The 27,835-nt window shown below is 42.6% G+C and overlaps 1 protein-coding gene across 11 annotated transcripts in view; it reads right to left on the bottom strand.

Moving 5' to 3' along the window:
- Window positions 1–27,835, bottom strand: part of syne1b (spectrin repeat containing, nuclear envelope 1b) — a 469,384-nt gene that overhangs the window by 325,396 nt on the left and 116,153 nt on the right. For 10 of the 11 annotated variants that reach the window (XM_072911924.1, XM_072911927.1, XM_061924513.1 and 7 more), the window contains 10 exons: window positions 26,097–26,324; window positions 25,935–26,033; window positions 19,904–20,091; window positions 15,726–15,849; window positions 7,782–7,942; window positions 4,524–4,677; window positions 3,837–4,462; window positions 1,623–1,802; window positions 245–395; window positions 25–183 (listed from right to left, as the gene is read on the bottom strand). In XM_072911924.1, coding sequence (XP_072768025.1) covers window positions 25–183; window positions 245–395; window positions 1,623–1,802; window positions 3,837–4,462; window positions 4,524–4,677; window positions 7,782–7,942; window positions 15,726–15,849; window positions 19,904–20,091; window positions 25,935–26,033; window positions 26,097–26,324 — 2,070 coding nt within the window. The remainder of the gene's footprint in view (window positions 1–24; window positions 184–244; window positions 396–1,622; window positions 1,803–3,836; window positions 4,463–4,523; window positions 4,678–7,781; window positions 7,943–15,725; window positions 15,850–19,903; window positions 20,092–25,934; window positions 26,034–26,096; window positions 26,325–27,835) is intronic. The other variant, XM_072911925.1, reaches the window with a different exon arrangement.

The following is a 27,835-nucleotide window of genomic DNA, read 5'->3' as shown; positions in this document are numbered from 1 at the left end:
CCAATGCTGGCTTTGTTGACGTACATCCAGCCAATGGTCCACAACCGTCTCCATGTCCTGTTTCACTGCTTGTGAGTCGCACTCTGGCACCTTCTTCAGTTCCATCACCAGCTGTTTTCCTTTCAAAGAAAACTGGTCCAGCTCAGGCTTCTTGTTGGCCATCTCTGTCTTCACAGCTTCATGCTAGAAATGGAACAGTGAGTGGTTCTGGTTGAAGGGATCAATTCATTCAATATGATCAGACCTTGCTTAGTGATCTCTTGGTTTCCTCGTGGTCCTTCAGAGCAGAACTGATATCCACGAGGTGTTCGGTGCTTTCCATCACGCTGCCGATGGAGGTTTTAAGCATTTGGTACTCCCGCATGAGCTCGGCTAGAACGTTGCACTGCTTTTGTCTGTGGAGCGAAGAAAGAAGAAGATGCGAACACATACTTGCCAACCTTGAGACCTCCGATTTCGGGAGGTGGGGGGTGGGGGCGTGGTTAAGAGGGGAGGAGTATATTGACAGCTAGAATTCACCAAGTATTTCATACATATATATATATATATATATATATATATATATATATACATATACAGGTAAAAGCCAGTAAATTAGAATATTTTGAAAAACTTGATTTATTTCAGTAATTGCATTCAAAAGGTGTAACTTGTACATTATATTTATTCATTGCACACAGACTGATGCATTCAAATGTTTATTTCATTTGATTTTGATGATTTGAAGTGGCAACAAATGAAAATCCAAAATTCCGTGTGTCACAAAATTAGAATATTACTTAAGGCTAATACAAAAAAGGGATTTTTAGAAATGTTGGCCAACTGAAAAGTATGAAAATGAAAAATATGAGCATGTACAATACTCAATACTTGGTTGGAGCTCCTTTTGCCTCAATTACTGCGTTAATGCGGCGTGGCATGGAGTCGATGAGTTTCTGGCACTGCTCAGGTGTTATGAGAGCCCAGGTTGCTCTGATAGTGGCCTTCAACTCTTCTGCGTTTTTGGGTCTGGCATTCTGCATCTTCCTTTTCACAATACCCCACAGATTTTCTATGGGGCTAAGGTCAGGGGAGTTGGCGGGCCAATTTAGAACAGAAATACCATGGTCCGTAAACCAGGCACGGGTAGATTTTGCGCTGTGTGCAGGCGCCAAGTCCTGTTGGAACTTGAAATCTCCATCTCCATAGAGCAGGTCAGCAGCAGGAAGCATGAAGTGCTCTAAAACTTGCTGGTAGACGGCTGCGTTGACCCTGGATCTCAGGAAACAGAGTGGACCGACACCAGCAGATGACATGGCACCCCAAACCATCACTGATGGTGGAAACTTTACACTAGACTTCAGGCAACGTGGATCCTGTGCCTCTCCTGTCTTCCTCCAGACTCTGGGACCTCGATTTCCAAAGGAAATGCAAAATTTGCATGGTTGGGTGATGGTTTGGGGTGCCATGTCATCTGCTGGTGTCGGTCCACTCTGTCTACCAGCAAGTTTTAGAGCACTTCATGCTTCCTGCTATTCTGTTTGTATTTGGTAGCCTGGAGATTGCCGGGATAGGCTTCATCTTACCTGTGACCCTAACGAAGATATGAACAATGGATGGATGCAAACATATTGCTATGGTACCTTTCTGTAATAAGCTTCTTGGTGTCCTCCCAGGTGTTGTCCAGCAGGCTGATTTCTCTCAGCGCCTCCCCTGCTAACTCTGCATCTCTCTGGGCCAGCTGGTTGGCCTTGTCCCTCAGCCACTGCGCCTCATGCTGGTGCGACTCCAGCTCGTCCTCCAGCTGATTGAAGAAACGCAGCCTGACAGAGGGGGAAAACGATGCTATTTGTAGTCCCAACGTCACTTCTTAATAATGGTAATAATGGATTCAGACTTGAACTTTAACAGCCACATTAAGTCAATAACATCAGCAGCTTTTTACCACCTAAAAACATTGCCAACATCAGAGGAATAATGTCGAAATCAGACTTGGAAAGACTAATCCATGCCTTTGTCTCCACTAGTGTAAAGGCCTTCTCACTGAGTTCTCTAAACAAGCTGTAAAGCAGAATGCTGTTGCTCTAGTCCTGACAAGAACCAGGAAATACGAGCATATTAGTCCAGTGCTTAGGTCAAGGCACTATAGAGCTATCTGAACCATCACTGGGTCTGAGAACCTCAGAGAATGGCCTCTTGCTGGTACGTTAGAGCCATATGAACCATGTCGAGGTCTGAGAACCTCAGGGGATGGTCTCCTCCGGATATGTTAGAACCATATTAACAATCTTGAGTTCTAAGTACCGCAAGTCGTGGTCTCCTCCTGGTATAATAGAGCCCATGAACCATCTCGAGGTCTGAGAACCTCAGGGAGTGGTCTCCTCCTGACATGTTAGAACCATATTAACAATCTTGACTTCTAAGTACCTCAAGTAGTGGTCTCCTCCTGGTATGTTAGAGATATATGAACTAGCATTGGCTCTGAGAACCTCAGGAAGTGGTGTCCTGCTGCTGCCCAAAGTCAGGACCAAACATGGTGTTAGAATAATTATGTATATATTATCACACTAACTTTATTATGCTTAAAATCCGTTGCTTTAGTTACTTAGCTATTGTGCTCAAGTTGGACTTTTTCTAATGTGAGCAAGGGCAAATACTTCTTGTCTGAGGGGTGGCCTCAGCTGTAGATGTTATCTTTGTTTGAGCCCGCCAACAGCCAAGGACTTCAACCGACTTCAGCGAAGATGGGATGACGGCACACGGACGAGGCAGAGACTTCAAGGACCTCAACAAGATAAGATTCCAACACGCAGACGAAGCGGTGACGGGGCGGAAGCACAAGGCCCCCAGAACATTCCGTCACGTATCGTGCGTCCTGGACCTGCTTTGCATAAAATATGTGACCACTCCTTTTAGAGGCAACCTTAGTCTTGCTGACTGTGGAACTCCTGAATAAAAAGAGGGATGCAAGAGCTGGACCTTAGAGCGTAGGGCGAGACTGTGACTAAGAGTCCGGCTCCATGCGTTCTCCTCATGAGCTAAATTGAACACTGTCTCTGATTGATTCCTTGCTTCTTGTCTGATTAATAGATGTCAACAGTGTTTGCACCTGACACATGGTGAGGCTGCGTTTCACTTTTATGCTCCTAAACCCCGGAATAGTCTCCCAGAAGATGTGACACAGGCCTCACCGTTGGCAATGTTCAAACCAAGGCTGAAAACAGTTTTATTTCATTGTGCATATGCCAACTGAAAGTATTTCATCTACTATTTGATGATCCATCCATCCATCCATTTTCTACCGCTTATTCCCTTCGGGGTCGCGGGGGGTGCTGGAGTCTATCTCAGCTACAATCGGGCGGAAGGCGGGGTACACCCTGGACAAGTCGCCACCTCATCACAGGGCCAACACAGATAGACAGACCACATTCACACACTAGGGCCAATTTTAGTGTTGCCAATCAACCTATCCCCAGGTGCATGTTTTTGGGGGTGGGAGGAAGCCGGAGTACCCGGTGGGAACCCACGCAGTCACGGGGAGAACATGCAAACTCCACACAGAAAGATCCCGAGCCTGGGATTGAACCCAGGACTACTCAGGACCTTCGTATTGTGAGGCAGATGCACTAACCCCTCTTCCACCGTGCTGCCCATTGATGATATGATATGATATCTATTTGATATTGATGATAACAATATGATTGCTTCTGTGATGATTTTATTTTCTGATTTTAATTTGAATTATGATTACTTTATATTTTTACTTTTGCCTTTTTGTAATTTTCCGTGAAGCACTTTTGTACAAATTGTGCTCTATAAATAAATCTTTCTGGTTGCACAAATCATGCTGACGTTACCTCTGTTGCAGGGACAGAAGACTTGGCTCCTTGAAGCTCTGATGGTCCGCCTTTTCTTCAATGTCCTCCACAGCCTTGAGCAGCTGCTCTTTGCGCTGCCTGAAGGACGTCCACAGAGCGCCCAAAGCCTCGGCTTCACTCTGCTTGGTTCCCAGCAGGTTTCTCACGGTGTCCAGCTCGGCGCTGAGAGAGTCGGCCAGCACGCGGCACGACCTGCGAGAGCCCTCCTCGGCGCCCATGTGCAGGTGACTTTTGCAGAGAGCACTGTCCAAAACGACGGCCAGCGTCTCCAGCTGGCAGACGTCCGGGACGACGCAGGAGAGCTCCTGCTGCAGCTCCTCCACTCGCCCTCGGTCCCAGCTCCCGGCACTCTCCACGGTCTGTCTCAGATCTCGCAACACGCCCGCGGCCGCGCTGTGCGTCTGCAGGAAGTTCTTCAGCCTTTCCAGACACTCAAAGCGCAGCTGTACTATGTGCTGCGCCTCCAGGTAGGGTTGGACGCAGCTGTCCGCTCGGCTGCGGAGGAGCTGCGCGTCACAAGGCTCGGAGGACTGACAGAGGCTCTCCGCCTGATGCTCCAAGCTCTGTCTATTGTCCGCCTGCTTCTGGAGGGCTGCCTGGCTCTCCTACCAAGGGAAGATGATGACTCAGATGACTGAAATCAGAACAATGATGCGTGTTTTCTACCTTTACGAGTGTGCTGGCAGCCTGCAGGTTGCTGATGCTGATTTGGGAAGCGGAGTGAAGACTGGAAAGCATGGTCTCACTCCACTGGGAGAATTTCAAGAGGTCCCGGTCGAACTGCTCCACTTCGGAGAGGTGGTTTTGGAGCTCCTGGATTCTGGTGGACAAAAAAAATAGTATTACCGTATTTTTCGGACTATAAGGCGCAATTAAAATCCTCTCATTTTCTCAAAACTCGACAGTGCGCCTTATAACCCGGTGCGCCTACTGCATACTTGCCAACCTTGAGACCTCCGATTTCGGGAGGAGGGGGCGTGGTTGGGGGTGGGGTGGGGCGTGGTTGGGGGCGTGGTTAAGAGGGGAGGAGTATATTGACAGCTAGAATTCACCAAGTCAAGTATTTCATACATATATATATATATATATATATATATATATATATATATATATATATTAGAATTGCGCGGATAGGCAATTATTTCATCCGCAACCGCATCAGAAAGTCGTCAACCATCCGCAATCCACCCGATCTAACATTTGATCAGAACCGCATCCGCCCGCCATCCGCCCGTTGTTATATATCTAATATAGACGATGCAAGGCATTAGTGAGGTTATAAAGCTTTTGCCTGTTAAAGAAAGGAGACTGATCCAATGCAGCACAGACATTCGCGTGCCACGCTGTCACGACCCAGACGCACACCAGTGCGCAATCATATGGGAGCCGCGCTGAGCGCACCTCCAAGCGCGTCTCGCTGCCGGCGACGCCCGGGTATATGGGCCCGACGCTCCAGCGCCATCCATTTTCAGGGCTAGTTGATTCGGCAGGTGGGTTGTTACACACTCCTTAGCGGGTTCCGACTTCCATGGCCACCGTCCTAGCTGCTGTCTATATCAACCAGGGTGAGCCCCACCCCTTTTGTGAGCGCACTGCGCGCGGAGTGACCCCTGTTACGCGCCCCCGGCAACAGGGGTGGCGGGCAGGTAAGCTGCGCGGGCGGAGCGCGCGGAGTGACCCCTGTTACGAGCCCCCGGCCACGGGGGTGGCGGGCAGGTAAGCTGCTTACCTGCTGCGCGTGACGCCGGCCGCGGCGAAGGCGGACGAGGCGGGGTGTCGGTGCGGTGGGCGCGGTGGTGACCCTGGACGTGCGTCGGGCCCTTCTCGCGGATCGCCTCAGCTACGGCTCCCGGTGGGGCCCTCTCGGGGGAAGGGGCCTCGGTCCCGGACCCCGGTGAGGCGTCCCTTCTCCGCTCCGTAAAAGTGTCCATCTCTTTTTTTTTTTTCTTCTGTTGTGGCATATGCAGCAGGTGCCTGCTCGTTTTTCGTATGTGGGTAACAACATTTAACTATGTATATATATTTCCCAATTGGTTTAACTGCCACCCGCCTGAATCTATTTAAAATCTAATTGTTTTTTATTTCAACCACCCGACCCCACCCGACCCGCGGATAAAATCTAATTTTTTTTAATTTCATCCGCCCGATCCGCGGATAATCCGCAAACCGTGCATCTCTAATATATATATATATACGTATATATATATCTACATCCTGAAAATATGCAAACAAAACTGTGTTTAGATAATTGATGCTTCAAACTTGCATAAATAAATATTAAGGAATATAACATAACTTGGCTTCTGAGAGTTTCAAAATGTAATGAATAAAATGCTAAAGTTGTTGATAAACAAGCAATTATTTTAATATTTAAATATGGTCATTTTAAATGAATTATTATGATAATTTAGAATCAATTATTTCAAATATGTTTATTTTAATGTATAATTCTATGGCTGGATGTAATAAGGAGTCGGGAAAAAATACAAATAAAAATACAATTAATTTTGATGTTTTTAGCAAAATATAGTAAACATGTATTTAGTTTTTTTTTTTCTTTTAATAATAAATATATTTATTTTTAGGTAAGATAAACATAATAATACAATTTATCTCTAGTATGGATGATTTAGTTCTTGTCACCCTGTTGTCCTCCCGTCGTGAAAAAAGGCTGTCCTCACTCAGGTCCGCATGGAGCTGGAGGGGGCGTGGCTTCCAGCTCCGGCTGAAAATCGGGAGATTTTCGGGAGAGGCGCTGAATTTCGGGAGTCTCCCGGAAAATTCGGGAGGGTTGGCAAGTATGGCCTAATGTACGGAATAATTCTGGTTGTGCTTACCGACCCCGAAGCTATTTTATTCCGTACATGGTGAAATGATAAGTTTCACCAGTAGATGGCAGTTAACATAAGAGATATATGTAGATTGCAATATGACTCAAGTAAACAACACCAAGATTTTATATGTTCAATTGAAAATATAGAACATTACACACGGCGCTCAAAAGTCTATCAAAATGTTTTAGTACGACTTTGGTAAGCTATGAAGCCACACCGCTTGATGGATTGTACTGTGCTTCAACATAGGAGTATTATTATGGTGTATGTATAAGGTAAGACATATTATCTGGCGTTTTATTTCGCAATATTATGCAAAAGCAAATTTTTTTTACCTTTTGGTACCTGCTGATCTGTATTTGGGATCTGCATAAGTCCTGAAAAATTGCGTGTGTCTGCCTTTGTAGTCCGTACCTTTTTCTCTATCTTCTTGTTATGGGACATTCATCCTCCGCTGTTGCCATTTCTAATATAAAGTAGTGTAAAGTTCTTACTTATATCGGTCAGTAAACTCGCCATGAAAGCACTAAAACATACCGGTGTAGTGAGTTTACATTATTCACCCAAGGAACTTTAGTTATTAGATTAGTTTTTTACGGGACACATTTCCAGCTTCAATAACGCTGCTCTGTTATTGATTGAAGTAAAGTCTGAATGTCATTAAAACAGTCAGCTCCATCTTTTGACACTTCTTCCACTCCCGTCCTTGCACGCTACACCGCTACAACAAAGATGACGGGGAGAAGACGCTGTCGAGGGTGAGCCACGTGAATAAGACACGCCCACAAAACGGCGCATGCTGTCAGAAAGCGACTTGAAGATGATGTGTAAAATATCATCTATGCAACATTTTGACCAAAGAACCACCATTACATGTTATGTAGACCACAAGGAAGTCTTTTACATTTAGAAAAAAAAATCATTATATGACTCCTTTAATGCGCCCTATAATCCTGTGCGCATTTTGTATGAAAATAGACCTGACTAGACCCGCTCATCGGCAGTGCGCCTTATAATCCGGTGTGCCTTATGGTCCGGAAAACACAGTACAATGTGGTCCTACCTTCAGTTAGCCTGTAGATGAGCTTACCTCCTAGGGAGAGCTTCATTCTGAACATGCAGCCTCGTCTGCAGGCTGTCAAGCTCCTCCCTCAGCTGGCTCTCATCCGGGGCACTGGGATAAAGTGACGCCCCGAGGGAAACCAGCTCAGCATGAGAGGGCCCGAGGGTCTTCACCTCAGAGCGCAAGGCCTGGAAGGAAAAGCATTTAATTGGTTTTCTGGAAAATAATACAGTAGGGAAGGAATTCAAATAGTCCCATTCCTGGGTGGCGGCGGGTTCATCATTTTTGCAATGCAGTCTGCTGAAAATGACGGAAAAGATGACTCTCCATAGCAACTGATGCACTGGTCAAAGTTGAAATTGCCACAAAACACATTTTTAAAATATTCAACACTCCACTGACGTCTAAAGTGGATAGAGCATCCCTCCGATTCGTCAAGATTTATCGCCATGGAGGCGAGGATTAGTGATTTAGAAGTAGCTAAAACACTGTGGATGGACGTTAGCCGCTAGCTAGCTAGCCATGTTTTAAAGCACCTCTTGTAAAGCTGCGTTTTAGTGTTACAGCTTCACCTTTATTGTTAGTTTTTAAGCCAAAATGCGTCCATTGTCCCTTTTCTGTCTACACCCTGTGTCTGCTTGTAAGTACTCTGTGTGTGTGCGCTGCCGAACATGCTCCTCTGCTCGTAAAAGTAGCAATGTCACGACGCGACGACGGTGCGCCGTCATGCCCGTTAAAAAAAAACAAAAAACGTTTTTTTTTTTTAGAGGCAGTATAGAACCATTTATGATTCATTAGTATCGCGGTACTTTACTAGTACCGGTATACCGTACAACCCTAAGACAGACATATCCTTTGCAGAGGAAACATTAAAATATTGTTCTGGTTTCATAGGAGCTATATTATTTTTGTTTAAATCTTTTTATCTTCTACCATTTTCATTTGGAAACGGTTTAGAATGTTTATTTTTGATAAATGCAGATTAGGCGATGACTTGTTTAACTTCCGGTTTCAAATAGTCCCATTCCTGGATGGATCTCGCGTCAGAGGAAGGCGGCGGGTTCATCATTTTGCAATGCAGTCTGCTGAAAATGACAGAAAAGACGACTCTACATTAGCAACTGATGCAGTGGTCAAAGTTAGAATTGCCACAAAACACATTTTGAGATATTCAACACTCCACTGACGTCTAAAGTGGATAGTGCATCCCTCCAATTCGTCAAGATGTATCGCCATGGAGGCGAGGATTAGTCATTTAGAAGTAGCTAGTTTGTTTAAATATTTTTTATCTTCTTCCATTTTCATTTGGAAACGGTTATGAATGTTTATTTTTGATAAATGCAAATCAGGCGATGACTTGTTTAACTTCCGATTTCAAATAGTCCCATTCCTGGGTGGATCTCACGTCAGAAGAAGGTGGCGGTCATCAAACATAAATTAAAGTTGTTGCCCTAGGGTAAACTGGATAACACATGGCACACTGACAAAGCTTAACCTATTGTTACTATAACAATCTACAAGGTTAATATAGGTTGCTTCTCTTTCTTCCCCTCCATTTTTTTGCTTTCTTTTGTATCTCTAGTTATTATTGTCATGACTTGGACTTTGGCTTGGTTTGTTCTCCCGTGGTGCAAATGAACTGGACTGGTCTTGGCATGGAACCGGCATGAAAAAAGAGTAGCAAGGGTCATCAGGGTGTGGAGAGTGTGCAGGAGCATAAATGCGGGGATGTCGTCAGGACGAACAACAGAAAATGAATGAACTTAAATACTATGGACATGATTAGTGAAAGCAGGTGCGTGACTCAAAACGTGAAACAGGTGCGTGACGTGACAGGTGAAAACTAATGGTTGCTATGGTGACTAACAAGAGTGCACAATGAGTCCAAACGTGGAACAGGTGAAACTAATCGGTAATCATGCAAACAAGACAAGGGAGTGAAAAGCCAGAAACTAAACAAAACATGACTTAAAACAAAACATGATTACACAGACATGACAATTATTACGTATATGTATTGTTGTCAATAGCGCTATTTCTATTAGTATTTGTATTGCTCCATTTGTAGTGTAATAATGCTCATTGTCATTTCTGTTTTATTATTTATTTCGCTAACTGCTTCTTTGCTATCACTTTTACCATCATATTTGTACATATCCTATTTGCTGACGTTGATCTATTGTTGTTGCTGTTGTTATTATTGTTATTTGTTGCTGACATACTGCATAACAGTGTGGTACGCCAGCTGCACTGAAGCAGACAAACAGGCGATTCAGAGGGTCATAAACTCTGCACAAAAAAATCATCGGCTGCCCCCTCCCCTCCCTGAAGGATTTACACAACTCCCGCAAAGCATCACCAAGGACAGCACACACCCTGGCTTCCACTTGTTCCACCTGCTACCATCGGGCAGGCGCTACAGGTGCATCAGAGCCAGAACAAACAGGCTCAGAGACAGCTTCTTTCCCAGAGCTGTCACCATCTTGAACTCTAACTTATAATAATAATTCACCCCTATACAATATCCTACCCTAATACCCTACTGTGCAATATTACCCTTCGAGTGCAATACGTCCCGACACTGATTGTTATTTATTACTCTTGTCTTGTTCTGTATATTGTACAGTATTTTGTATTTCTAGTGTTTTGCATATTGTACAGGATTGCTTATTATTTTTATTGGATAGTAGTCTGTTTATTTCAATTGTTAGTTTTTTCTTTATTACCTGTTGTGTCATTTATTTGTACCCCATATTTGTTCCCACTACCGCACCTTAAGTTGGAGTCCTTAATCTCGTTATATGCAAATATAATGACAATAAAGTCCATTCTATTCTTCTATTCTATTCTATTTTTGTCTCTCTGTCTTATCCCCCTCTTGTCCCCACAATTTCCCCCTCTGTCTTCCTTTTTCTTCCTCTTTCTATCCCCTCCTGCTCCGGCCCGGCTGCACCAAATGATAATATTAATACATTTAGCAGCATTGGTCGGGCCCGCGTATTTGGCAGGTGCTAGTCCTAAGTGTCCCAATACTTTTGTCAAGTTTTAGTCCCAAGTGTCCCAATACTTTTGTCCAGTGTAAGTGTCCCAATACTTTTGTCCAGTGGTAGTCCTAAGTTTCCCAATACTGTTGTCTACTTTTAGTCGTAAGTGTCCCAATACTTTTGTCAAGTTGTAGTCCCAAGTGTCCCAATACTTTTGTCCAGTTTTCGGCTTAAGTATCCCAATACTTTTGTCCAGTGATAGTCATAAGTGTCCCAAGACTTTTGTCTAGTGTACCTACCTAGTCTGCATTGTGTGGGCACGCTGGTGCATCCTGCTTTTAAGCAGCCATCTTAAAAAAACAGCAGCGCAGCAGCATCAGCGCAGCGGTTCTTTGAAGGGTCATAAAATCAAAACCGGAGCAGGTATCAAAACTCTTTCGCCAACTTTTAATCAGAAGGGTTCAATCTCTCTCCTGTGTTAGTTTGAAGCTGAAACAACAAACGCGCTCAGAGGAGATAATGTTTGAAGAAAGGTGACCGGTTTTTACAAAAAAATTTGTTTTGAAGGGGGAATAGCAAACTTCCTGTTGATTTTTGCTGGGGGTTGTCAATTTATGAAATGCAGTTCTAAGTGAGACCTACATAGAGGTTTTTGTTTCATGTCTCTCCGACCTTCCCAGTGGGAGTTACAGGCAGTTTTGTCATTTTATTCTTCCGAGAAGCAGTTTTTTCTGCGTTTTATTCAAAAATTGCGGTAGAGCGCAATTTTGAGATTTGGGGTTAGGTTTTTTTATTAGATCGCAATTTTTGCCAGTCCTGATGTGTGCGTTCAGTTTGGTGAGTTTTGAAGCATGTTAAGGGGGTCAAATTACAGCTCAAAGAGGCAAAAGTGACTGTTTTTAGTACTTTTTTGTCTTGAAGGGGGAATTGCCAACTTCCTGTTGATTTTAGCCCGAGAATGTACATTATAAAATCTAGGTCTGAGTCAGACCTACATAGAGGTTTTTGTTTCATGTCTCTCCGACCTTCTTAGTGGGAGTTACAGGCAGTCTAGTTTCTTTTTTCCCTAGGGGGCGCTAGAGCGCAATTTTGAGTTTTGTGGTTCGTTTTTTTTTTTTAAAAAGGCAATTTTCGCAGGTCCTGATGTGTGGGTCAAATATGGTGAGTTTTGAAGCATGTTAAGTGGGTCAAATTACAGTTTAATGTGGCGGCGGAAGAATAAAGAATAAAGAATAATTAAAGCTGCAAGCAGCGTTGTTCGGGCCCGCGTATTTGGCAGGTGCTAGTCCTAAGTGTCCCAATACTTTTGTCTACTTTTAGTCTGAAGTGTCCCAATACTTTTGTCTAGTGTACCTACCTTGTCTGCATTGTGTGGGCACGTTGGTGCTTCCTGCTTTTGAGCAGCCATCTTAAAAAAACAGCACCGCAGGAGCATCAGTGCAGCGGGTCTTTGAAGGGTCATAAAATCAAAACCGGAGCAGGTATCACAACTCTTTCACCAACTTTTAATCAGAAGGGTTCAATCTCTCTCCTGTGTTAGTTTGAAGCCGAAACAACAAACGCGCTCAGAGGAGATAATGTTTGAAGAAAGGTGACGGGTTTTTACAAAAATGTTGTGTTGAAGGGGGAATAACAAACTTCCTGTATATTTTTGCTGGGGGTTGTCAATTTATGAAATGTAGGTCTAAGTGAGACCTACGGAGAGGTTTTTGTTTCATGTCTCTTCGACCTTCCCAGTGGGAGTTACAGGCAGTTATGCCAGTTTTTTCATCCGAGGAGCAGTTTTTTGTGCGTTTTATTCAAAAATTGCGGTAGAGCGCAATTTTGAGATTTGGGGTTAGGTTTTTTTTATTAGATCGCAATTTTTGCCAGTCCTGATGTGTGCGTTCAGTTTGGTGAGTTTTGAAGCATGTTAAGGGGCTCAAATTACAGCTCAAAGAGGCAAAAGTGACTGTTTTTAGTACTTTTTTGTCTTGAAGGGGGAATTGCCAACTTCCTGTTGATTTTAGCCCGAGAATGTACATTATAAAATCTAGGTCTGAATCAGACCTACATAGAGGTTTTTGTTTCATGTCTCTCCGACCTTCTTAGTGGGAGTTACAGGAAAGTCTAGTTTTTTTTTTTTCCTAGGGGGCGCTAGAGCGCAATTTTGAGTTTTGTGGTTCGTTTTTTTTTTTTAAAAGGCAATTTTCGCAGATCCTGATGTGTGGGTCAAATATGGTGAGTTTTGAAGCATGTTAAGTGGGTCAAATTACAGTTGAATGTGGCGGCGGAAGAATAAAGAATTAAAGCTGCAAGCAGCATTGGTCGGGCCCGCGTATTTGGCAGGTGCTAGTTGTAAGTGTTCCAATACTTTTGTTTAGTTTTCGTCACAAGTGTCCCAATACTTTTGTCTACTTTTAGTCCGAATTGTCCCAATACTTTTGTCTAGTGTACCTACCTTGTCTGCATAGTTTGGGCATGCTGGTGCTTCGTGCTTTTAAGCAGCCATCTTAAAAAAACAGCAGTGCAGCAGCATCAGCGCAGAGGTTCTTTGAAGGGTCATAAAATCAAAACCGGAGCAGTTATTAAAACTCTTTCGTCAACTTTTAATCAGAAGGGTTCAATCTCTCTCCTGTGTCAGAGGAGATAATGTTTGAAGAGAAGTGACCGGTTTATAAAAAAAAATTGTTTTGAAGGGGAAATTGAAAACTTCCTGTTGATTTTTGCTGGGGGTTGTCAATTTATGAAATGTAGGTCTAAGTGAGACCTACATTGAGGTTTTTGTTTCATGTATTTCCGACTTTCCCAGTGGGAGTTACAGGCAGTTGTGTCATATTTTTCTTCCGAGGAGCAGTTTTTTCTGCGTTTGATAAAAAAATTGCGGTAGAGCACAATTTTTAGATTTGGGGTTAGGTTTTTTCATTAGATCACAGTTTTAGCCAGTCCTGATGTGTGTGTTCAGTTTGGTGAGTTTTGAAGCATGTTAAGGGGGTCAAATTAGAGCTCAAAGAGGCAAAAGTGACTGTTTTTAGTACTTTTTTGTCTTGAAGGGGGAATTGCCAACTTCCTGTTGATTTTAGCCCGAGAATGTACATTATAAAATCTAGGTCTGAGTCAGACCTACATAGAGGTTTTTGTTTCATGTCTCTCCGACCTTCTTAGTGGGAGTTACAGGCAGTCTAGTTTTTTTTTTTCCTAGGGGGCGCTAGAGCGCAATTTTGAGTTTTGTGGTTCGTTTTTTTTTTAAAAAGGCAATTTTCGCAGGTCCTGATGTGTGGGTCAAATATGGTGAGTTTTGAAGCATGTTAAGTGGGTCAAATTACAGTTTAATGTGGCGGCGGAAGAATAAAGAATAAAGAATAATTAAAGCTGCAAGCAGCGTTGGTCGGGCCTGCGTATTTGGCAGGTGCTAGTCCTAAGTGTCCCAATACTTTTGTCCAGTTTTAGTCCCAAGTGTCCCAATACTTTTGGCAAGTTGTAGTCCTAAGTGTCCCAATACTTTTGTCAAGTTGTAGTCCCAAGTGTCCCAATACTTTTGTCCAGTTTTCGGCCTAAGTGTCCCAATACTTTTGTCCAGTTTTCGGCCTAAGTGTCCCAATACTTTTGTCCGGTGGTAGTCATAAGTGTCCCAATACTTTTGTCTAGTGTACCTACCTTGTCTGCATTGTGTGGGCACGTTGGTGCTTCCTGCTTTTAAGCAGCCATCTTAAAAAAACAGCAGCGCAGCAGCATCAGCGCAGCGGGTCTTTGAAGGGTCATAAAATCAAAACCGGAGCAGGTATTAAAACGCTGTTCTGTAATTTTATACACAAGGGTTTAATCTCTCTCCTGTGTTAGTTTGAAGCCGAAACGACAAACGCGCTCAGAGGAGATAGATTTTGAAGAAAGGTGACCGGTTTTTACAAAAAATTTGTTTTGAAGGGGGAATAGCAAACTTCCTGTTGATTTTTGCTGGGGGTTGTCAATTTATGAAATGTAGGTCTAAGTGAGACCTACGGAGAGGTTTCATGTCTCTCCGACCTTCCCGGTGGGAGTTACAGGCAGTTTTGTCATTTTTTTCTTCCGAGAAGCAGTTTTTTCTGCGTTTTATTCAAAAATTGCGGTAGAGCGCAATTTTGAGATTTGGGGTTAGGTTTTTTTATTAGATCGCAATTTTTGCCAGTCCTGATGTGTGCGTTCAGTTTGGTGAGTTTTAAAGCATGTTAAGGGGGTCAAATTACAGCTCAAAGAGGCAAAAGTGACTGTTTTTAGTACTTTTTTGTCTTGAAGGGGGAATTGCCAACTTCCTGTTGATTTTAGCCCAAGAATGTACTATTATAAAATCTAGGTCTGAGTCAGACCTACATAGAGGTTTTTGTTTCATGTCTCTCCGACCTTCTTAGTGGGAGTTACAGGCAGTCAAATTTTTTTTTTTCCTAGGGGGCGCTAAAGCGCAATTTTGAGTTTTGTGGTTCGTTTTTTTTTAAAAAGGCCATTTTCGCAGGTCCTGATGTGTGGGTCAAATATGGTGAGTTTTGAAGCATGTTAAGTGGGTCAAATTACAGTTTAATGTGGCGGCGGAAGAATAAAGAATAAAGAATAATAAAACCTTACAAATTCAATAGGTCCTTATGTCCCATTGCATAAGGACTCCCTTTGGGAGTCCTTATGCAATGGGCCATGCGGGCCCTAATAAGGCAACAAGAGAAGTATCTCATACTTCTCTTTTGTAAAGTAAATGTGTACAGCTGGTATGGGCATCTACATCAACTATATAGATTTGCCTGAGAAGCTGGACAGGACAAAAAAAATAAAAAAATTGCAATGCAGTCTGCTGAAAACGATGGAAAAGACGACTCTACAGAGTTGGGATTGCCACAAAACATATTTTAAGATATTCAACACTCCACTGGCGTCTAAAGTGGATAGTGCATCCCTCTAATTCATCAGGTTTCATTTATCGGGTGAACCGCGACAAAAAGGGCCACGTGAATCCCTTTCCTACTATAGGTTTCTTTGTGCGTACCTGTAAATCCTGCAGCTCACTGCAGAGTTTGGCTTTGTCGGCCGACAGACAGCGACTCTCTGACTTGACGGCACATTCGCTCCTCTCCAGGCAGAAAATGAAGCTGGAACGCTGTTTCTCAAACCTGCAGCACATCCATCAAATAGGAAAGCATGTTTGGAAAAAGTGCAAATTGCTACTCTAGACCAGGGGGCCACAACCATTGGGGCGTGGCCAGGTAAACGGTATGTGGATGGGGAAAAAAACGACTGCAAAAACATTCAAAAAATTACAAAAAAAATAATAGACACACCTTTTTAACTGGGTTTACACACTTTGTAAATAACATTGTCAAATAAAGTGTAAATGCACTGGGTGGCCCTGAAAAAGAATTATATACTTACAGTACAAACCGTTCCAACATTCAAACTCTTTTTACATTAATACTACATTCTATTAGCCTTTCAGTTCAACTTCAGCATTGGAGCATTCACACACAATTCCTTCAGGAATTGCCTTATCCAATTGGTAGTGTTGAAGGAAAAAGCCAAAGTTGTGATACGTCTGTGAAATTTTTACTCCGGCGTATGCTTAAAATGAGCCAAATACATAGATATTACATGTTGTTATGAATGTTACTTCATTGCATATATACTTACAGCATGTACATAAAACACTGATGTAGGTTTTTGGATGTTACCGTATTTTCCGCACTATTAGCCGCACCTAAAAACCACAAATTTACTCAAAAGCTGACAGTGCGGCTTATAACCCGGTGCGCTTTATATATGGATTAATATTAAGATTCATTTTCATAAAGTTTCGGTCTCGCAACTACGGTAAACAGCCGCCATCTTTTTTCCCCGTAGAAGAGGAAGTGCTTCTTCTTCTACGCAAGCAACCGCCAAGGTAAGCACCCGCCCCCATAGAACAGGAAGCGCTTCTTCTTCTACTGTAAGCAACCACCCGCCCGCGTAGAAGAAGAAGAAGTGCGCGGATATTACCGTACGTTTCATTTCCTTTGTGTGTTTACATCTGTAAAGACCACAAAATGGCTCCTACTAAGCGACAGGTTTCCGGTTCATGAAAAGACGCAATCTCTCCATCCGCACACGGACTACTATTTCACAGCAACTGCCTAAAGACTTTCAAGAAAAGCTGGCTACTTTCCGTGCATATTGTAAAAACAAGATAGCTGAAAAAAAAGATCCGGCCAGAGAACATTATCAACATGGACGAGGTTCCACTGACTTTTGATATTCCTGTGAACCGCACTGTGGATACAACGGGAGCACGTACGGTGAATATTCGCACCACAGGGAATGAGAAGTCATCCTTCACTGTGGTTCTAGCTTGCCATGCTAATGGCCAGAAACTTCCACCCATGGTGATATTCAAAAGGAAGACCTTGCCAAAAGAGACCTTTCCAGCCGGCGTCATCATAAAAGCTAACTCGAAGGGATGGATGGATGAAGAAAAGATGAGCGAGTGGTTAAGGTAAGTTTACGCGAAGAGGCCGGGTGGCTTTTTTCACGCAGCTCCGTCCATGTTGATATACGACTCCATGCGCGCCCACATCACGCTGGTTTTTAATATATTATTAAAGTTTGACTGACCTATCTGACTGTTTTTTTGACATTCCTTTAGCGCAGTTAGATGCGGCTTATAACACGGGGCGGCTTATAGGTGGACAAAGTTTTGAAATATGCCGTTCATTGAAGGCGCGGCTTATAACCCAGGGCGGCTTATGGTGCGGAAAATACGGTATTTAGAGTGCTTTATAGGCAGAATACAGCAACTCCCATTGGCTCCATATTTAGCTGACTTTTGCTAGCGTTTATTTATGACTTACAATGCATTAAAAAAAAAACACGTGTTCTTGTCTTACATAAGGATTGTGAATGATGAAAACAAAGCATATGTTAGAATGATGTTAACTAGGGACCTCCCGAATAAATAGAGGAGCACGTGGGACTGTACCTTAGAGCGTAGGGTGAAACTGTAACTGAGTGTACAGCACAATACGTCTCTCCTCATGAGCAAAATTGAACTCTGTCTCTGCCTGATTCCTTCTTCTTGTCTTGTGTAATAGATAGTTCGGTGTTTGAACCTGACATTCTCGCTGCACGTTTTTTTGTGCCTAAGCACATAGAACAGGGGTGCTCATTACGTCGATCGCAAGCTACCGGTCGATCTCTGAGGGTGTGTCAGTCGATCACCAGCCAGCTATTAAAAAAATAGTCCTAAAAATGAGCGATCATAAATCTTCACTATGACGTCACTTTCGTCACTTGATTGACATTCACGGCACCCGAGGGTCTTCTGAGATGACGCTGGCTGCTGCCAGCTCATTAAAATTACCGACAGGAAGGCGAGGAAACACTTTATTTCAACAGACTCTGGCGCCGTACCTGTCGTCAAAACTCCAAAGACCGACTGCACAGTTGCACAGTTGCGCTACCAAAATAAGAGTCTCAGAAAGCTGGCGTGCACAAGCTAGCAAGCTACGGAGTTTGTATTTCTTGTAAAGTGTATACAAAGGAGTACGGAAGCTGGACAAATAAGATGCCAAAAACCAACCACTTTCATGTGGTATTGGACAGAAAGGAGGACTTTTTTCTCCTCCATTCGAAAATGCGGACGTTTTTAGCACCACTGTCTGATTCCAATCAATGCAAGTCATCAGAATCAGGTAATACACCAACTTATATTCTTGTCTTCATGAAAGTAAGGAATTTATATGTGTTAAACATGCCTGTATTATCTTTAAACACCTTAAATTGTTAACAATATTAACTATATGTGTTAAACATGCTTGTATTATCTTTAAACACCTTTAACTTATTAACAATATTAACTATATGTGTTAAACATGCTTGCATTATCTTTAAACACCTTTAACTTGTTAACAATATTAACTATATGTATTAAACATACTTGTATTATCATTAAACACCTTTAATTTATTAACAATATTAACTATATGTATTAAACATTCTTGTATTATCATTAAACACCTTTAATTTTTTAACAATATTTAATTATGTGTTAAACATGATTGCATTATCATTAAACACCTTTAATTTATTAACAATATTAACTATATGTGTTAAACATGCTTGCATTATCATTAAACACCTTTAACTTGTTAACAAAAACATATATTTCATAAATAAGTAAATATAAATTATATATATGAATGAGGTAGATCCCCACGACTTGATCAATTGAAAAGTAGCTCGCCTGCAGAAAAAGTGTGAGCACCCCTGACATAGGAGAACAGGGCTCTAGACCAGTGATGTCAAACTCAAGGCCCGAGGGCCAGATTTGGCCCGCCACTTCATTTTATGTAGCCCACAAAGGCCTGGAATTAATATGCATCAATAAAGTACCGTATTTTTCGGAGTATAAGTCGCACCGGAGTATAAGTCGCACCTGCCGAAAATGCATAATAAAGAAGGAAAAAAACATATATAAATCGCCAAACTATGAAAAAAACTGCGACTTATAGTCCGAAAAATACGGTACTTTATTTTTTCTTATTAAATGTATTTGTTCTTTCCATTTTAACAGAAGAAAATGCAGGTACCGCATGACCTTGCATACCTTTTAAACTTTAATATTATCCAATATAGCAAAACACATATTATCATACTTGCCAAACATTTTATTTTGTTAAAATACTTACATTTCTGCTTGACTTATTATTTTAGAGCAAGTTATCTAACAAATTGTACACTGTAAAAATTACAATACTGTAAAATTTGCAATGCTTTTTTTTTTACAGCATATTACTGTAAATTGGAAAAACTCTACCACTGTTTTTTTTACGGGAAATTCTGTGGACTGAGCTGTGTGTTTTACTGTAAGATCTATGGTTGTTTTTTTTTTTACTGTTAATGGTAAAACAGTTTTTTTAACGGTAAAAAATTGGCAGCTCAGTTGCCAGAATAAAATAAAAACGATGGTAAAGTTTTTCCATTTACTGTAAAAATGTTGCAAAAAGTAAAATTCTGGTGATTGTAAAAAGTACAGCTTTTTTTTACAGTGCAAGTAAAAAAAATCAAATGCATAGGCAAATTCATACATCATGGTTGTTACAAGCGGCCCTCTGAGGGCAGCCGTAACTACAATGTGGCCCTCAGTGAAAATGAGTTTGACAAGCCTGCTCTCGACGAATACATGTTGAGACTTCTTACCTTTGCCAGGCAGTCAGCAGGGTCTCCAGTGTGCTCTGTTTTATCTTTGCTTGCTGAGTGTTTCGTTCAAAGCTGCCATTCATCTCCTTCACGCTGGCCTCCGCTCGCTCTCTGTCACTGAGTCTGCGAGTGGCCGCAGACAGGGAGAGCAAGGTTCCCTTCAGCCTCTCCAGTTGTTGGATGGCATCCTGGGAGATGGGGAACACAAGAGGTGAGGGAAATGGTTGCCAGCCTCCACTCTTACTTATTTCCTCAGTGTGCTTTGAGTTTCCGACTTTGTACTGTGTTGGACTCGGTAGCGATTCCCCTTTTACACCTCTGTGTTGCTAAAATGTCCCTAACTTTGTGGATTATTTCCATTGGTTCTGATTATTTCTACTGTGCAAGGTGGCTCTATCATTAATTACTACAAGAGGAGAAGCCACCTTAACCCATACTTGCCAACCTTGAGACCTCCGATTTCGGGAGGTGGGGGGTGGGGGGTGGGGGCGGGGGCGTGGTCGAGGGTGTGGCGGGGGGCGTGGTTGGGGGCGTGGTTAAGATATATATATATTAGAGATGCGCGGATAGGCAATTATTTCATCCGCAACCGCATCAGAAAGTCGTCAACCATCCGCCATCCACCCGATGTAACATTTGATCAGACCTGCACCCGCCCGCCATCCGCCCGCACCCGCCCGTTGTTATATATCTAATATAGACGATGCAAGGCATTAGTGAGGCATACCTGCCAACTACTCCGGTTTTCCCGTAATTCGTACGGTTTTCATCAACCTATTCCGGGTTACGGTTGCAGTGATAAAAAATACGGTTTTTCATTCATTTAAAAAAAAAAAAGGGTGAAAACTACGCGAATTGCACCTTGTGCAGACAAGATTTTTCGATCAGACACGGAGGAATTAGCAATGTAAAAGACCACGTTGGGACAAAAAAACACAAGTCTAATGCCGTTGCTAGCGATACAAGTGGAAAACTTTCAACGTTTTTCGTCGCCCAAACAGATTCTTTGGATGTGATAAATGCCGAAGTTTTATTTACGGAGGCAATAATTGAGCATGGATTTCCAATCGCACTGGCTGATCACATGGGACAGTTAAATGTTTGGAATGCAACCTTTAAAAATCATTACGCGGTGATCGCGGTCCCAAAAATAAACTTTTCTTGCATGATAATGTCGAGAAAAATTTGCTTTATATTACTATAGAGTCCTTTTAACGAATGAGTTTGATGGTTTATCACAAACCTTAAATGAAAGAAGTCCTTTGTTCTCCTGCACCATGCATGCGCTTTGGCCTTGCTTCGTGTTTGGTGCGCAATCCTGTCGGCTGTATTTCACAGCACGACATACTGTTAAAAGTGTTTATACTATTTATGCTTTCAAGTCCAAGTTGAAGAAATCTTGTTAAATGTTGACAGCATAACTACCAAAATACAGAAGTATGTCCTTAATATTTTTGCAGTGCTATTTCTGTTGAAAAGTTCAAATGATTACATTAGAGATGTGATGTGCCACTTTTCAAGTGTCTGATGGCTTCAATTCATTTTCATTAATTTTTCATATTTTGAATTCTTTTGAAAGGCTTACAAAAAAACTACATTTGAATTGTAATTCCATGCTATTGATAGGACTATTAATTTTAATGAAGTTAGCTTACCATGTTTACAGTATGATAATTGTGATAGAAATGTGAATTTTAGGCACAGAATATTTTTTACAATTGAACAAGGCAGTAGATTATACAAGCTTGGACAGAAAGTTAATAATGACACCAATTTTTTTTTTAATGGAATTGTTTAGTACTGTTTTACCATTTGTTTACTGTAAAAAGTGTTTATACTGTTTATACTTTCAATTAACAAATTGAAGTCTTGTGAAAGGTTGACAGGATAACTGGCATTAACTGTCAAAATAATTTCAAACTATTGAAGTTAGCTTACAGAATAAACATGTCAATCAACCCATATGATTTTTGCTGTAATATTTTTGTTTTGAAAAGTCACTGTGACTGATAGAAAAGTGATGGTTTTAGCAACATTTTAACCTGTCTGAATGCTAATAATCATTTTGCGTCGGGGGGCGAAGCCCTGAACCCTCCACCAGGACTTTGTCCTGGACCTAACGGGGCCTGCGGCCCTTGGACCCTGGCTACTAGGTTTTTCTGATTTCAAAAGTTGGCAGGTATGGTGAGGTTATAAAGCTTTTGCCTGTTAAAGAAAGGAGACTGATCCAATGCAGCACAGACTTTCGCGTGCCACGCTGTCACGACCCAGACGCACACCAGTGCGCAATCATATGGGCCCGACGCTCCAGCGCCATCCATTTTCAGGGCTAGTTGATTCGGCAGGTGGGTTGTTACACACTCCTTAGCGGGTTCCGACTTCCATGGCCACCGTCCTGCTCTCTATATCAACCAGGGTGAGCCCCACCCCTTTCGTGAGCGCACTGCGCGCGGAGTGACCCCTGTTACGCGCCCCCGGCAACAGGGGTGGCGGGCAGGTAAGCTGCGCGGGCGGAGCGCGCGGAGTGACCCCTGTTACGAGCCCCCGGCCACGGGGGTGGCGGGCAGGTAAGCTGCTTACCTGCTGCGCGTGACGCCGGCCGCGGCGAAGGCGGACGAGGCGGGGTGTCGGTGCAGTGGGCGCGGTGGTGACCCTGGACGTGCGTCGGGCCCTTCTCGTGGATCGCCTCAGCTACGGCTCCCGGTGGGGCCCTCTCGGGGGAAGGGGCCTCGGTCCCGGACCCCGGCGAGGCGTCGGGGGCCTTCTCCGCTCCGTAAAAGTGTCCATCTCTTTTTTTTTTTTTCTTCTGTTGTGGCATATGCAGCAGGCGCCTGCTCGTTTTTCGTATGTGAGTAACAACATTTAACTATGTATATATATTTCCCAATTGGTTTAACTGCCACCCGCCTGAATCTATTTAAAATCTAATTTTTTTTATTTCAAACGCCCGACCCGACCCGACCCGACCCGCGGATAAAATCTAATTTTTTTAAATTTCATCCGCCCGATCCGCGGATAATCCGCGGACTCCGCGGTTGTGCCCGCAAACCGCGCATCTCTCTCTATATATATATATATATATATATATATATATATATATATATATATATATATATATATATATATATATATATATAAATAAAATAAATACTTGAATTTCAATGTTCATTTACAAACTACAACTCACAAACACTTTAGAGTTAGGCTCCACCATCAGAATGTGTACTTAAACTTATAAAGATCACATGGATATTATTCAGTGAGTTGATTCACCAAAACTAACCTGTTATACAGGAGGAAAAAAGCACACAGGACATTCCAATTGTTCACAGACTGGTCGCGCTCATCAGAATGACAAGACACTTCCGGTCTGCAGGTGATAGCATTCAATTGGGAAGAAACGCCCTACTGCCCCCTACTGACCAATGTGAATACTGATAAATGTGTAATGACAGCTCCAAAAAACGAATTCAAACCACAAAATAAAATAAATAATTCAACACAAAAATGTGACACATTATGGGTGGGTCACATATGCATGTACAGTAGATGGCAGTATTGTCCTGTTTAAAAGTGTCACAACATTGCTGTTTACGGCAGACGAACTGCTTTACGGTAGACACTGTTGTTGTGTGTTGTCAACATGTCACTCAGGTCCGCCTGAATTTCGGGAGTTTTTCGGGAGAAAATTTGTCCCGGGAGGTTTTCAGGAGAGGCGCTGAATTTCGGGAGTCTCCCGGAAAATCCGGGAGGGTTGGCAAGTATGCCTTAACCAAATGACATGACTTAATTGAGCGAACACGCCTGATTATTTTGAATATCCTTGTTTTTTTCTCTAATGAAATGTGTCGTTTGCGGTGTTCGTAATAACGGCGTTATTTATTAACAATGTTATATATTAACGGCATTACTCTTACAAGTAACGAGTAATCTAATTAAATACTTTTTTTGTACAGTCCAGGTCAAAAGTTTGGACACACCTTCTCATTCAATGTGTTTTCTTTATTTCCATGACTATTTACATTGTAGATTGTCACATCAAAACTATGAATGAACACATGTGGAGTTATGTACTTAACAAAAAAAGGTGAAATAACTGAAAACATGTTTTACATTCGAGTTTCTTCAAAATAGCCACCCTTCGCTCTTATTACTCCTTTGCACACTCTTGGCATTCTCTCGATGAGCTTCAAGATGTCATGTCTGTGTGATCAGGTTTTATTTTTGGACTTTTTGTGCACTTTTGTTTTGTTTTGTCACCATAGTTACCCATTAGTTTCACCTGTCATGTCACGCACCTGTTTTGAGTCACGCACCTGTTGTTAATCATGTCCATAGTATTTAAGTTCATTCATTTTCTGTTGTTCGTCCTGACGACCTCACACCACATTTATGCTCTGTCCATTCCTCTAAGATCCTGCTTCATGTCCCTTGTCAAAGTAAGTTTTGGTTCCATGTTTATAGTCTTTTTGTTTTTCATAGTTTGTTCTCCGCCACTGTGCGTGCTTTTCATTTGTATTTTTTGCTATAGTCTTTTGGTTTCATAGTTTATTCTCCGCCACTGTGCGCGCTTTCGTTTATTCCTTTTTTTTTGATAAATATAAATAAATCATGTACCTCCATTCCCGTCTCGCCCGAGCCAACTTTCCGTTGCATCCTGGAAAAGCACACACCCCGAACCAAGTCTTGACACAAGAGGTAGTCACCTGAAATGGTTTTCAATTCACAGGTGTGCTTGAAGCTCATCGAGAGAATGCCAAGAGTGTGCACCGCCTTTTAAAGGCACACCCGCACTCTGCTCTCATGAAACGTCTCTTCACTGCATATGTCCGATTTTTTTTAATTTTTTTTTAAAGTAACACAGTAATTTCCTTCCCTAGTAATGAATTGCATTTAATAAAGAGTCATTCCGTTAGTAATTAAATTCATTTTTAGGTAAAGTAACTAGGAACTATAATTAATTACTTTTTAAAAGTAATTTTCCAAACACTGTGTTCTGAAATGACATGAGCCCAGTGCTTGTCAATTATTTTATCTTACATCTCCATTAGGAAGAAGAAAATATTTTGCGCCTCCCCTTCGACTATAAATAGTATAATTTGTCTGTAAAATTGTTATAAGTACACCTCTGCATAACATTGTATCCTTATTAACATTAAATGTTTTCATTTTTTTTAATCAAATATAGATCAACTTACAACAAAAAAATACCTTTATTAGCATTGTTTTAAGTCTAACAGAAAATATTTAAAGTAGATAAATTAGCTTGAAAAAAAAAAAGGTTTTCTTATTTAAACTACAAACATTTTTTGACCGACTTGAACCATTTGATGCTGAAAAATAAAATGAAACAAACTCAAGGAATAATAACAAATTACAAATTGAGCACAATATATAAAACACCAGAAAACTAAAATTAATAAAACTGATTTTTTTTTTTAATCAAAATGATGAAGTCAGGATTATTGGCTGCAATGAGAACATTTTGCAGGGCACAGCATTTTGAAGCGGGGTTTGAAGCAAGATAAAGCATGTTAAAAGCTTGATTCCCCCTAGGGGCGATGGACGGCTGAGTAGCGCTTGTACAGCAGCAGCCGGCCTCCGTAGCTCCCACTCCCTCCCCTCTGTTGCAAGTTTTGTTGATTCTATGTAATTTGTTTAAGTGTGCTATAGCAATGAGGTTTTTTTCCTTGGCCTCAGTCTGGAGCCCCCTCCCTGGAGTCCAGCCTTTGACCCTTTCTCCCTTTTTAAAAAAAAAATGTATTTATCTTTTTTTGTAAGGGGCACCGGAAGTTGTCAGACCCGTCAGCGATCCTGTTCTGTCTCCCTGTAATGTTTGTCTGATCTTGAATGGGATTGTGCTGAAAGTCTTAATTTCCCCTCAGGGGTTGATAAAGTACTTCTGATTCCGATAATCGGTGGCATCGCACTGCGCACACGCCCCACTATTTGAGAAGAACTGCACCAGCCAAACATGTCAGACTTTGGGTGTTAATTGTCAATGTAATCTGAAGAGGAAATAATTAAATACCGTGTGGTTCTGAAGTTCTGTGTAGGTATCTGATGAGGAAGCACAAGTTTTGATTGGATGGTCCAGCTTGGAGTATAGCTCACACAGCGATTTTTGCACCTACAAAAACATAGAGATGAGTCTTAAATATTCCTCCATATTATCACAAGCATTTCACTGCACCTCTTGTAGGCTCTGAGAGAACTTCATCTGGTGGGAGGAGCTTTCCTGCAGCTGTCCGTCAAGCTGCTGCACGCTCTCCCGCAGCTCGTCCCAGTAGCGGCCGATCTGGGTGAGGCGGGCCTTGATGCGGGCCGCCTCTCCTGACGAGACAAACTGGGCCACGCGGTGGGAGTCCGCCTCCAGCCCGGAGAGAACTTGAGCGCGCTCTCGGAGCTCGGCCTCCACAGCCTTAACAAGGTCAAGGTCAAAGGTAAAATAGTTTGTAATTCAGCTTCAAGACAGAATGAAGCAAGCAAACACAAATCATATAAAACTATGGGTGTAACGGTACGTGTATTTGTATTGAACGGAAGGTTCCGGTGTCGGTTCGGAGGTGTACCGAACGAGTTTCCACACGGACATATTAAGTACCGTAACGCACGTTGTGTAAACAATGCACACCGAGGCACAACACACGGCATGCTAGCAGCTAACGGGCTAGGATAGACTGACCATACGTCCTCTTTTCACCGGACAAGTCCTCTTTTGCGGAGTTTCTTAAATGCCTCAAATGTCCGGCATTTTGAGTTAGGGTTGCGTGTATTTTCAATGTACGTTCAGGGCATACTTGCCAACCTTGAGACCTCCAATTTCGGGAGGTGGCGGGTGGTGGGTGGGTGCGGGGGGCGTGGTTGGGGCGGGGGCGTGGTTAAGAGGGGAGGAGTATATTTACAGCTAGAATTCACCAAGTCAAGTATTTCTCATATATATATATATATATATATATATATATATATATATATATATATATATATATATATATATATCTATCCCCGCGACCCTGAAGGGAATAAGCGGTAGTAAATGGATGGATATATATATATATATATATATATATATATATATATATATATATATATATATATATATATATATATATATATATATATATATATATATATATATATATCCATCCATCCATCCATCCATTCATCTTCTTCCGCTTATCCGAGGTTGGGTCGCGGGGGCAGCAGCCTAAGCAGGGAAGCCCAGACTTCCCTCTCCCCAGTCACTTCGTCCAGCTCCTCCCGGGGGATCCCAAGGCGTTCCCAGGCCAGCCGGGAGAGATAGTCTTCCCAACGTGTCCTGGGTCTTTCCCGTGGCCTCCTACCGGTCGGACGTGCCCGAAAGACCTTCCTAGGGAGGCGTTCGGGTGGCATCCTGACCAGATGCCCGAACCACCTCATCTGGCTCCTCTCGATGTGGAGGAGCAGCGGCTTTACTTTGAGCTCCCCCCGGATGACAGAGCTTCTCACCCTATCTCTAAGGGAGAGCCCCGCCACTCGGCGGAGGAAACTCATTTCGGCCGCTTGTACCCGTGATCTTGTCCTTTCGGTCATGACCCAAAGCTCATGACCATAGGTGAGGATGGGAACGTAGATCGACCGGTAAATCGAGAGCTTTGCCTTCCGGCTCAGCTCCTTCTTCACCACAACGGATCGATACAGCGTCCGCATTACTGAAGACGCCGCACCGATCCGCCTGTCGAACTCACGATCCACTCTTCCCCCACTCGTGAACAAGACTCCGAGGTACTTGAACTCCTCCACTTGGGGCAAGATCTCCTCCCCAACCCGGAGATGGCACTCCACCCTTTTCCGGGAGAGAACCATGGACTCGGACTTGGAGGTGCTGATTCCCATCCCAGTCGCTTCACGCTCGGCTGCAAACCGATCCAGTGAGAGCTGAAGATCTTGGCC

The sequence above is a fragment of the Nerophis lumbriciformis genome, linkage group LG29 (genome assembly GCF_033978685.3).
Source record: "Nerophis lumbriciformis linkage group LG29, RoL_Nlum_v2.1, whole genome shotgun sequence".
Lineage (NCBI taxonomy): Eukaryota > Metazoa > Chordata > Actinopteri > Syngnathiformes > Syngnathidae > Nerophis > Nerophis lumbriciformis.
Note: the sequence above shows the minus strand (reverse complement) of the source record. Positions and strands in the feature narration are given on the sequence as shown.